At 43.8% G+C, this 12,786-nt stretch overlaps 1 protein-coding gene across 6 annotated transcripts in view; it reads right to left on the bottom strand.

Moving 5' to 3' along the window:
* Positions 1-12,786, bottom strand: part of STX8 (syntaxin 8) — a 247,999-nt gene that overhangs the window by 184,617 nt on the left and 50,596 nt on the right. For all 6 annotated transcript variants that reach the window (XM_045797261.2, XM_045797258.2, XM_087867609.1 and 3 more), the window contains exon 6: positions 5,152-5,244. In XM_045797261.2, the coding sequence (XP_045653217.1) occupies positions 5,152-5,244 (93 nt within the window). The remainder of the gene's footprint in view (positions 1-5,151; positions 5,245-12,786) is intronic.

The raw sequence follows: 12,786 nt of genomic DNA on the forward strand, positions 1-12,786 counted from the left end.
TTTCTAGCATAAGGGTGGTTAAGCAGAATTCACTGACAATTGATAAAAATACACCATTACTTACATTAGCTTCCTGTTGCTGTTCTAACAAATTATCACAAACTTAGGGGCTTAACACACATTCAAATTTCATGTCTGTGTGAATTCCCTGTATGTACAAAACTAAATTTGATTTTCTCCTGTAAATCTAACTCATGTCAATTTGATTTCCAGTCCAGCTGGAAGGATCTTGAAAGACGGAGGAAAATTCTTCCTCCCCAACAGAATGCACCAGGTTTTCCAGCAGTCAAATAGACATAAAGGCATGTTCTGGAATAAAGCACGATCTAAGCCCAGAAAAGAAACCACCCCCCCCCCCACACACACACACATACACACCCTCACTCCCTTACAGTCCTGGAGATCAGAAATCCACAGTCAGTTTCACTGGACTGAAGTTACAGTGTCCCTTCAGGGGCTGTGAGGTAGAATTCATTTTCTGGCCTTTTCCAGCTTCTAGAGCTGTGTTCCCCATATCCCTTGGCTTGTGGACCTTTCCTCCATCTTCAAAGCCAGAAGAATAGCATCTTTTCAGTCACCACCTTGCCTTCTTTTGTCTCAAACCTCTCTCTGCCTCCCTTTTATAAGGACGTTTGTGATCACATTTTGGGACCCAAACACATAATTCAGGATGATTTCCTTGTCTCAGTATCCTTAATTTATTATTAACACATCGGCAAAGTCCCCTCTGCCACAGAAGGTGCCATTAAGAGATTCCAGGGATCAGGATGTGCGTATTTGGGGGTGGGGGCTGTTATTCAGTCTACCACATTACTTTCCTAAATATTCAACATGAAAATTCAGTCGAGGGGCTCTAACAGACCTTTACAACGGCAATTCACTGATGTGTATATGAAATCTTTGGTCATCTTGTGTCCTTCAAAGACATTAGTCATAGTTTCTAGCTCTTTGAAAGGACACACTGGTCTCCTCAATCTTAGTACTGACACTGTGAAGGCACGTGCCCTCCTTTGTCATTTTGGTTTCTTTCAGAAAACAAGGAAGTAATCAAAGATTAACAGAGAAGCATCAGAAGGACTGGGCCAAATTTGGGACAACTGAACATCAAAAAGAATGATGCAGACTGGCACACATTAGCAAAACTTCGTGGAGCGGTCTGCTCTTGGTGCTATTTCTACCATCAGAACCATGCCTCTATGGTCCTTTTTGGTGCTGACTTTGTTTGGCCAATGCCAAAATGAGGTCTTAGGAACAACTACGTTAGTCACGTCAATCCCATTTTCTTGTGGTAGTGTTCTTTTCAAGAGGCCCTGTCCTCTTGAGCATGAACTTTAAGGAACTGTTTGGTAAACCAGCGCCATGACTCCCCATTCGGGAACAGCATCTGCATAGCCTGACATGAGCCCTTTGTGCCCAGCCATCCATACATTTCAGCTTGAACTGAAGGGCACTGAACTCTGTATTTCCACAAGGTGATCTCCTTGGCTCAGTCCCCCCCGCCCCCAGCCCCCAGACCCAGGTATAGTTTAGGTCTCCAGTACTGGGATTTTCACTTAACTGCTAATCCTTTTCCTCATTAGGCTTGGTCATCCGCATATGAACAGGGCAGTTGGTGGGGTTGGTCTGGCCCTCTTTAAATCTATGAGAAGACTGAACCTGAATTCCTAAATTGATGATAATTTGGCTCTTCAGCTTTGTGGTTATGTCCTAAGTACAATGTATTTTGTTAGTAAGGCTTTGGTAGTTGATTCCAAAACAGCCAGCTGGCCATTATCTTAGCCTATTGTTTTTCTCATTTAATGAAAACCAAAAGACTAATTCAGTAGGTCAGTAAATCAAATAGAGATATTTACAACAAAAGTGGTCTCCTACTCCAGTGTCCCTGGCTCCTCATTATATACTCAGGTCACAATAAAAATCCAGATGGGGCTGCCACCCTGTTCTCAATACCTACAGATATAATGGCCTTTTTGATTTTGACAAAAGGAATAAAGGCTGATTGTAGTCTTGGCAGGGATATAATTTTTTATCCTCAGAGTCTCCCACACCCTATGAAGGAAAATGGCTGACTCTGCCCTATTTCTGAGGAGCAAATGTGCACATTAGAAAACCACCAGCATAACTGCAATCTCTCTGGGAGGCCACCACAGAGAAAACCCAGCTTACTTTGGCAACTAAGTGGAAAAATACCTCCTGTTTGCCTATGTTCACATGTATGCATCCAGGGCTGGGATGGAGCTGAGGACTGGGAGGTAAGGAGGAAGAAGGGGAAAGGATAGGGGTAAAACATGAGATCAGAACCGTGATAAGGATGGTACACGTGTGTCTGTGTAACTCTTGGGTGTACTTCCGCACGTGTGCGTGGGATCTATAGCCGCAATGCAGACAATGAGAGAGACAACGTGAATGGAGAGCGCTCACATTCAATGGGGACACTGGTTCTCAAACTCGGCAGCACGTTGAAACCATCTGGGAAGCCTTAAAGATGCAGATGCTTGGCCCCCACCCCTGGAGACTCTAGTCTAACTGGTGTAAGTACTGTGGGGAGTGGAGCAATGGCCCCTGGAAGGTGTCTACATTCCAGTCCCCAGAAGCTATAAATATGTTACAGTACACAGTCAAGAGGCATTAAGGTTGCTAACCAACTGACCTTAAAGTGGGGAAATTATCCTAGATTACCTGGGTGGGCCAAATGGAATCACAAAGGTCCTTAAAAGCAGAAAAGGGAGATAGAAGTTAGAGGTCAGGGTGATGTGATGTTAGAAGGACTCAGTTCACTGGTGTTGGCTTTGAAGATGGAGGAGAGGGCCATGAACCAAGGAATGGAGGAAGCCTCTAGAAGCTAGAAAAGGCAAGGAAATTAATTCTCCCCTGGAGCCTCCAGAAAGGAATGCAGCCCTGCCAACACCCTAGCTTTTTTTTTTTTTTTTTTTTTTTTTTTTTTTTTTTAGCCCAAGTAGATGTGGGTCAGACTTCAGACCTCTAGAACTGTAAGATGGTAAGTGTGTGCTGTTTTTAAGCCACTAAGTTTGTGGTAATTTGTTACAACAATAAAAGAAATCTAAAACACTGGGATGGCCTGAGCTTTGGGGGTTTTAAAGGCCCCCCGGGGTGACTCTAACAGGCAGCAAAGTAGGATAACCATCAGACTACTGGGAAGACAAGACAAGGACACACTAGCATGACTGCTTATGCGGGAAAGATGCATGGTGATCTCACCCGGAAGTCAGCAAGTCACCCACCAAAGAATGCACCATCCGTTCTTAGCCACCTACCCAGACATGACTACACAGTGGCTTACCGAGGCACATCACAAGATGGGCATGCTTTACCATCTTGGTGGCTAGAATGCTCTCTAGTCTGACCGCTAAATAGGCTATGTTTCTTTACAGAAAGAATAATTAGGGGCGCCTGGGTGGCTCAATAGGTTGGGCATCCGATTCTTGGTTTTGGCTCAGGTCGTGATCTCAGGGTCGTGGAATCGAGCCCCGCGTAGGCCTTGGAGGTCAGAGAGGAACCTGCTTAAGATTCTTTCCCTCTCCCTCTCTGCTCCTCCCCGCCAAAATAAATAAATCCTTTTTTTTTTTTAAAGAACAATTATACCTATGATAAGCAGATTTTTCTCTAGAGCTTAATTTCTTCCTAACAGTCTCTCCAGGAAGGAACTGGCCAATCACTGAATTATACGCAAATATATAAATTAGCACATTCATGTTAGCGTCATCAGGAAAAGGACTCAAGTATCCTCCCCTCTGTGCTTGAACTAGTAATAACCACCATGAGCATTATAAAGATAGAGGGTTTCCCCATTTGCTTTAGCAATCTACTTCTTTACGATAGATGATAAAATAGATGAATTTATTTACTTATGATAAATGCAGTAGTGTTGGGGGAAGAAATGAACTCATTCTTTGTGGAGATCAAGAAAAGAAGTACTTTCTGTACAGTTTCCACTCCTAGGACTGCTGTGCTCACAGGTCTGTGGTCATTTTTCTTGAAAGCCGTGCAATCGTGAGCCTCCATGGTACTATATCTACCACAGCCAAAACCTTAGAACCTTCCACTTTTCTCTCCTTATGTTGTCTTCCTTAGACAGGAAGGGCAGCGTGGTAAAAAAGCAGTCACAAGACTCAGATGACCCGTGCTGGAATTTCAATGCTGTCACTTATAAGTGATGTGACATTAGGAGTCCCTCAGCCACTCTGAGCTCTGTCGCTAGCAAACAGGGCTAGCGTTGCCTTCGTGATGCCGTGTACCGATTAAATGCAATGACATAGATGGTGACCCCACTGTTCCTGTGCTTTCACACATTACCTCCATGCAGAAGCTTCTGACATCCCTTCTTGTTGGTCCTGTGCTCTCACCGAGCTCTGGTACCAAACTTCCAACCGTCTACTCAACACGGCCACTCGGATGTCTCACTGGCATCTCTAAGTGGACATGTCCCACCTGGACTTAGGATCTCCACTCACAGACCAGTGACCCCCCCCCCCCAAGCCCCCCACAGTACAAGTGCCATCAGTCACCTGCCTCTGTCCTCTTCCTCTCCACTCCGACCGCTGCAGTGCTCCTACCAGGCCCTGTCCCCTAGCACCATGGACCGCAAGCACAGGAGCTTTTCAGGTAGGCCCCCAACAAAGCTCTGTTTCCCCAAGCCATCCTGCTATGGTTTGCAAATTAATCTTGCCCCAACCAGATCTGTCACATCAAGTCCTGAACAGAGATCTTCAAGCACTTTTCTGCCCCGCAGTCTGGAACTTATGAGGGAAGAGGAGCCAGCTCCACTGGGTATGTGGATGACACAGGGTCCCCGCGGCCTGGAGAGCCACACATCAGTGTACAGCGCTCTGAGCAATTTCATCCCATTATCACATAAAGGCAAAGCTCCTGGGACGTGCCGCTCATAAAACAAAGTATTTTTTAGAGCAGCAACAAAGGACTAGAAATTTCTTATTGAATTTCTTTACATAGTATTCAGTTAACTACAACCCAAATCTGCCACAAACCACTCTCCACTGTGTTCAACGGTAATAATCCATCAATGGTAAACTACTTTATGTGTTTTATAGTATTAAAATCATTTAACAAATATTCAAGCCTTTAGTATTTACAATGAATTGCAAACGTGGTCAACCCCAGCCATATTCTTACCATTTTGTTCATCTAGTTCATTCCCGATTTCCTTCCCCATCTGTTTCTGGCGACTTATGATAGAGGACAGGGCATCCAGGCCTGCATCCTGTTCTGAAAGAAAAAGTCAAAGAGGCAACTAAAAACCAAAGGAAAACAATTTGAAGTCCATACCCGGGCATATAATACAATTCAATATACCGTAAAAGTAACAGGTCAAGAAAAGAGAAAAAACAGTTGATAGTAAAAAGAAAATAAAGAAAAAATATTAAATACTACTTCATACCTTAAACTAAAATGATTTCCAGATAAACAAAATTTTTAAATATTACAAATGAAATAACGTTAAGATTTGATTACATCAACATTTAAACTTTCTGATGCTTAATACATAAAGAGCATATGCAGATCAATAAGAAAAATATTCCAATTTTATAAATGGGCAAAGGATATAGACATGAAATTCACAAAAGAATACCAAAGGAAAAACAAATAAAAGCCTTGACAGCACTGCTTCTTTAAAAATAACGGAAAAAAAAAAAAAAAAAACAAGATTTTTTTGGATTATCGTATTTGTAAGGATTGAAAAGCAAGCTAATGCCCAGGGTTAACTAACATGTGAAGGAGAAGCTCCTAAGCATCGTCGTGGAAGGACAGGAAACATACCCTTCTACAGAGCAAATGTAGCCTACCATTTTTCAACTCTCGATTCCATGCGTACGAATGTAAGAAAACATTCAGAAAGTACGCACTGAAGTATTTACGAGGATATTCCCCAAAACGTTTCCTGGGCTGGTTATCAGATTATTGCCTCTCAGCCCCAAAGTCACCCTTTTTGACTGTTCGGTGAAAATGCATCTGGATCGTTTAAGTATTTTTTTCTTTGTCAGCTCTATCAATGGGCAGGACTGCAGAGACGTGGCAGAAGGATGGTGTTCTGCTTCTGGGCAGGACGGTTGCCAGCAGTACCCAGAGGCCAGCAACTACTCCCGACACGACAGCCCCCCTCCTTGGGCCGTGTTGTAACAGAATACCTCCAGCTCCACACATCCCAAACAATGGGATTCCCTGGCGCCCCAGAGGGCAGATTCCCAGAAAGTCCCAAGCTCAGCACCACAGCAATTCCTGCATCTCAATCCTGGGAGTACGGAGTGCTTCCTAGAGTCCTCGATCTCAGCCCAAGAGTTAGTGATTGCACCTTATACCTGCTATTTCTGTCCCCTTACTTCCTGCTAGCCAATCCCTTGATCCTCTATTCCCCTGCTATGGTTAATAAAAATATTACATTTTCCCTGTTCAAATCTCTTTTTCCCAATTGGACCCCAGACTGTTACGTTCACAGTAGTGAAAAATCTAATCCCCAAACACAGGGATTTATTTAAAAACATAGTATATTCATTAAGTAAAACAGTAAATGGCTATTAAAAATGGTATCGTACATGAACATTTTCATGTTAAAAGAAGTCCATGGTAACACAGGTAAGTTAAAAAGCAGGATACAAAACAATGTATAGTAAAATAGCATTTTTGTTTTAAAAATGAAGATATATTACTTTGCTAGATTTTGAAAATTTAAAGGTAAAAGAATTCAAGTTATTCAAGTTCCTTTCTTTAAAATGTGATGTTTTCTTTGTTTCTCCTTTTGTTTTTCGCTGGGCGGTCTCACTGAGCTCTTTGAACTTTTTTCTTCGTTTTCAGGGGCCCTGGGAAGAACGTTCTGGGGCTGAGTCTAATGACAAGGATTCTTTCTACCCCAGCGATATGCCAGGTGAGGACACCACGCCAGCGCGGTTTCATTTGTTGATGGGGATTTTTAAATGACTGTGTCACAGGAAAGTCTATCTATAGAAGCAGAAATCACGAAGAAGTTCTTTTCTTACCCAAGATCACATTAACATTTACTTATTTTTTTCCTCGTCTTTTTATGGAATTAAACCATTACACTTAGCTTGTTAATTCATCTGGAATTTATTTAAACTAATGGTGTGAGGTAAGGACCCCTCAGTAACATTTTTTTGACACTATGTACGTTTTTAACGATACAAATGACCTGCCATCTCCAGAGACTGTTCCAAGGGACCATTTTACAACAAAATCACTTTATAATGAGGTCCTTTTGGTCTTTAGCAACAACCTTTTGGATGGCCTCCAAGATAAATCTATCGTCAACCTAGTGCTGCTACAGGACGGCCAACGTTACGGTAAAATTCCAAATGCATCCCAAGAATAATCTATACAAAGGATCAAGGGTCAAGGGTCAATGTGGATTAAAAGGTAAAATAATTTAACAAGAGGAAAGGAGAGTCCTCTGCGGTTTTCCATTAGGAAAAGAATCATTAAGGCCCTGAAGTTGCTTTATCTGGTAGAGACATAGATTATGAACGGAAATACCAATAGTACTGTACTCTTCTCTCTCCACCTGGATGCACTGACTTGACTACCAAAAGGTTATCTCGCTGATGCAAAACAGAGTAAGGGTCGAAAATTCTGTGGCACTTGGCTCATTTCTCTAAGAACCTGGTACCTCCTCACTATGGTAAACTGCTACGGTAAGTTTCCGTTCCACAATCCAAAGACACAGATGGTCCCCGTAACAGAGATGCTGCGTATGTGTTAATAATCATACTGATGACCTGAGCTTCTCCAGGCTTACAGCAGCATTTCTAAGGGGATGCGGTACCGTGATCCAAGAAATAATGAGCAAGACAAAATGCTGCTACTCACAGAGAGAGACGATCAAGACCCATGCAATTATGCAGAGCGGTGTGAAACCACGCTAATGGCACACTTGTAGCTCATTGCCCTAATCTGCCCCGCATCACATGACCCCCGTCACTGTGATGTCATAATCATTTGAAACACACCACACGCTACCAATTGTCTGTCGGTATTACAGTGGTGCGAATTTTTAAGAAGGGATGAGCATCGTGCTACCCAGAGTAACAGCCCCCTGAAGATGTCCACATCCCAATCCCTGGAATCTGAGACTATGAGACCTTACATGGCAAAAGTAACTCTGCAGATGTGATTAAGGCCAAGGAATCTGAGAGGGCAGAGTGTTCTGGATTATCCAGGTGGGCCCAGTGTGATCGTGAGTCCTTCAAAACAGGAATCTGTCACAGCTGCGGTCAGAGGGAGACTCCAAGAAGGGTCAGGGAGATGCGAGTTGCTGGCTTTGCACACAGAAGAAGGGGACTGTGAGCCAAGGGATGTGGGGGGCCTCGAGAGGCCAGAAAAGGTGAGGGAACGAATTCTTCCCCGGAGCCTCCAGAAAGGAACCAGCCCTGCCGACACCTTGATCTTGGCCCAGGAAGGCTGTATTGAACTTCCGACCTGTAGAACAGTAAGATAATAAACTTGTATATTAAGTCCCTATGTTCGTGCAAATTTATTGCAGCGGCAACGGAAAACTAATACGATCATTGTTTTTGAAAATCCCTTTGGAATAATTAGGTGTTTGGAGCCTTCCTATCTTTAGACGTTCTGAAAAACCATCCTCTAACTGAACATCATGTAATTGTGGGAGGACTATCTGGTGGCTCCAGGTCAGAGAGGGACAATCATCATCGTGTGTTCTTGCCAAAAATAACAAACTTGATTCTGATCAAGCCACGAAATCTAACTACCAATTTACAGAAAATATGTGGGGCAGAGGAATATGTTAAACAATATATGGGATTACAAATAGCAAGTCTAGATAGTGGGAAAGTACAGGGCGAATGACCCCTGCTTCTTCGACAGAGAAACTGCGAAGGGAAAAAGAGGGAGTTGGCAAAAGTACCTACCTATTAAAGAAACTTAAGGGACATATCAATCAGTCGCAATGTATAGACCACATTCAGATCCTGAATCGAATGACCTAAAAAAAAAATCCATCGTGGACAATCTGGGAGATCTGAATGCTGGATATTTGATTATATTAAGGAATTACCGTTAACTTACTAAGGATGATAATGACATTGTGGTTATATCTAAAAAACAATCCTTACCTTTTATAAACATACTTTAAAGATATATTCCAGAATATCCACTGTTGAAATGATATGATGTCTAGGGTTTCCTTCAAAAATAATCCCTGGGGGATGCCTGGGTGGCTCAGTCGTTAAGCGTCTGCCATCGGCTCAGGGCGTGATCCCGGCGTCCTGGGATCGAGCCCCGCATCAGGCTCCTCCCCTGGGAGCCTGCTTCTTCCTCTCCCACTTCCCCTGCTTGTGTTCCCTCTTTCACTGGCTGTCTCTATCTCTGTCAAATAAATAAAATCTTTAAAAAAAAAAAAAATCCCTGGGATGGGCGGGAGAGGGAAGTGGATAGACATAAAGATGAAACAAGATTGGTTAGGAGTTGGTAATGGGTGAAGCAAATGATGGGCGAAATGGGATCGTCCTCTTGCTTTCTCTACTTACATAGTTTTGAAACTGCCCACAGCAAAAAGGTACCAACGTTTTAACAAGGAAGGAAAACCGAGGGACATTCCTAAGAGCGACCACCTCGGGCCCCTGACCGAGCACATGACAAGGGCTTCAATGGCTGGAACTGTGTCTTCTTTTCCTGTATTTTTGCCCCAGTTCCGAGCCCAAGTGATGGCACAGAGCATACTTAATACGCATGCTTCAATCAAGGAATGACCACAGAGGGCCCGCTAGGCTTGCACAAGAACGCACCTCAGTGTCCACTGAACATAGGGAAGGGCTTGTGAACAATACTAGATAGCTCTCTGAGTTCAGGTCGTAGGAAAAGTAGCTGATGTCGTGTTAGTCCAGGGCCCAGACAGAAGCAACAGGAATGCTCACATTTGACGCAAGGAGGAGCTCTCCGTGGAGGAGGGGAAGTAAGGGACAGATAAGGATGGCTAGACATGCTGGGTAAAGTTAATTACTCCACTGGGAAAACTCCCAGAGCAAGTCCTGAGAGTAGATGTTTCTATTTTTGTTGGCGTTTTAAGATCTGAGGAAAGGAATCTGGTGTAGGTGACAGCTACCAGAAAGGGTATCTTCCAAGAAAGTTGTCTGTGAAGTTAACAGTCGCCAGGGTTCGAAGATGAGCTGCCCAGCTCTGCCAGTCTGGCCGGCCACCTTCCCTGCCGCTATTTCACGTGACAACATGGAGGGACTTAAGAACACAGAAATCTAGAACGAGTACCCAACTTTCTGCGAGCACCTAGAAAGAACATGGACGGAATCATGGTATGAAGAGACGGCATTAAAACCCTACCTACGAGAGCCCCTGAGTTTGGGTGCCATCCGACTCAGAGGCAAGGGTCTGTCCTAACCAAAAAGTCACCCTCCTTTATTGTATCTCGGGGATTTTTGAGGTGATCTGGTTAATGCCAGCCCCTCACCCATCTTCTGCCTAATGTCCATTTGTGCCTCAAATTACAGCTTCAGCAGCACAGAAGCCAAGGCTGGCTAACTGGTTGTAATGAGGCTTCGTGTCTAGGTTAGAAAAGGAAAGCATTCATTGCCTTGAGTCTAAGTTCTACTGACGAACTGTTATTTTAGGATGATTTTCAAAGTGTTCTCTAAGGGTCAACAAAAGTACAGAAAAGCTAACAGATTCCATGGGCGAAAGGAAGTTAGACACGACCCTTCATGGTCCCTTATTTCTTCTAGCGCAGGACCTGGCAACGAAGGAAAACCATGGCAACCTCTCAGCCCATCCCCAAGATCCTTCAGGCAGAAAAAAGGCTAATAAGGGTTTAACGTAAAGATTGCTTCCATTTTGTGTGTGTGTGCTTATCCTTGAAAAATAGCTCGCTGCGAAAGCAAAGAGGAATATGGCATTTCAGAACACCAAGGTAAGGGGAGAAGAAGAAATGCCCTGAATGCACCCCGCTACTGTGCCCCACTCCTTCATCTGCCCGCCCTGTCCCCACCCCTTCACACACCCCAAAGGCCGGTGGGGCTTTCAAAAGGCGGGCATCTCAATAAGGATGCTCTCTGCTTTGGAGGCTCAACACAAAAACCGGCAGGTGGCATCCTTTCGCACCTGACCTGCCACGGTCTCTGCACGCAGCGCCTTCTCGGGGACAAGGATACTTCTCCTGACTGAAAGCAGCTTTTCTGGGCAACAAAAAGCAACAATGCCAGAAAAGTCATTACTATCAGCGAGCGAGACACTCCTTTCAGGACCATGAATCCAGAAGGATAAAGCACTGTACGTGGATATACATATATAAAGCCGCAATGCTCTGTGTGGTTCATTTTGCTTCAGACACGATAACGGGAGAAGTACATAGAATTAAAGAGATAAGAGAAGCACAGAGGTCCATTTACTAGATAATTTCACTGTGAACAGGGAGGTCAAGACAGAATTAGATTTCTGCTTCTGGCCAAGAGGGACTGACAGGGACCTGATTTACTTCTGGCCTGAAACAACTGAAAAAACAACTGAAAAAAACAAAAAACAAACACAAAACCACAGGCAAAATATATAAAACAACAGTTTCGAGAGAGACGTGGACATCGGGAAATGAAGGATCGTGCTCCCCGAGGGATCGGAAACAACTGAGATGAGCTCTAGGGCTGCCCTAGATATTGCCCAGCATGGGGACTGGGAGCCCAGGGGCAACCGGGTCCTGCACTGAGAAGCATCCAAATAGGTCAAGGAGGGGAGAGTACACAGGGCACAGCACAGAGGGGAGAGGGCTGCGTAAACAGAATATCTAGAGGTTTGCACAGGGTCCACCTGGAGGCTTCAGTTAGGTGTTAGTTAACCAGGACACGTGTGTAAGGGAAAGAACCAGCCGAAAGCCAGTGGGAATGACCCTCTGAGCTCAAACGGCGTTGGACATAGTTCCTATTCCTGCCAACCAGGTCGCCTCATGATTTACAGGGCATCAGAGTGCTCAGAATGCTTTTAGCAGCTCTGTAGTGGGCTAGATTACCTCTATACTGGAGTCAGCAAACATTTTCTATGAAGGGCCAGGCAGTAAACATTCGGGGCTCTGCGGCTCATATGGTCTCCAGTGCAGCTATTCAACTCTGCCGCCGTAGCAGGAAAGCACCCATAGGTCATACATAAGTAAGGGAGCAATGGTTGAGCTCCCACAAAACTTTATTTGAATTTTATATAATTTTTACAAGTCATGAAATCGTCTTCTTCCATTTTTCAGTCACTTAAAAATGGAAAAACTGTTTTTAGCTTGCAGCCCATTACAAAAACAGGTGGTGGATGAGATGTGGCCCACAGGTCATGGTTTGCTGATTCCTCCTCTAAGATAAACACTGTTCTGGTCCACTTTACAAAATAATACCCAAAAAACTGCATCCCCCCGCCCGCAAAATCTAAAGAATATTTCTAGAAATACAAAAATATCTAGTACCAAAGAAAAATTCACACCTGGTTTCCAAATGAATGTTCCCCACGTAAGATTAGAAACAAGGCAAGGATGTCTGCTCTCACAGTTTCTGGTCAACCCTGTAGTGGAGATTGTAGCAAGTGCAATAAAGCAAGAAAAAGAAGTAAAAGACATCCATATTGAAATGAAGAAGTAAAACCACAATAATTAAAAGAAAAAGACTGTCAGAATGGATAAAAAAAAAAACAAGAGTCAACTACATGTTGTCTACAAGAACGCCACTTTACATATAAAGGCGCATATAGATTAAAAGTAAATGGAAGGAGAAAGACAAACTGTACTAACACTTCTCAAAAGAA

This window comes from Ursus americanus, chromosome 14, assembly GCF_024610735.1.
Source record: "Ursus americanus isolate L20-20 chromosome 14, mUrsAme1.1.p, whole genome shotgun sequence".
NCBI lineage: Eukaryota > Metazoa > Chordata > Mammalia > Carnivora > Ursidae > Ursus > Ursus americanus.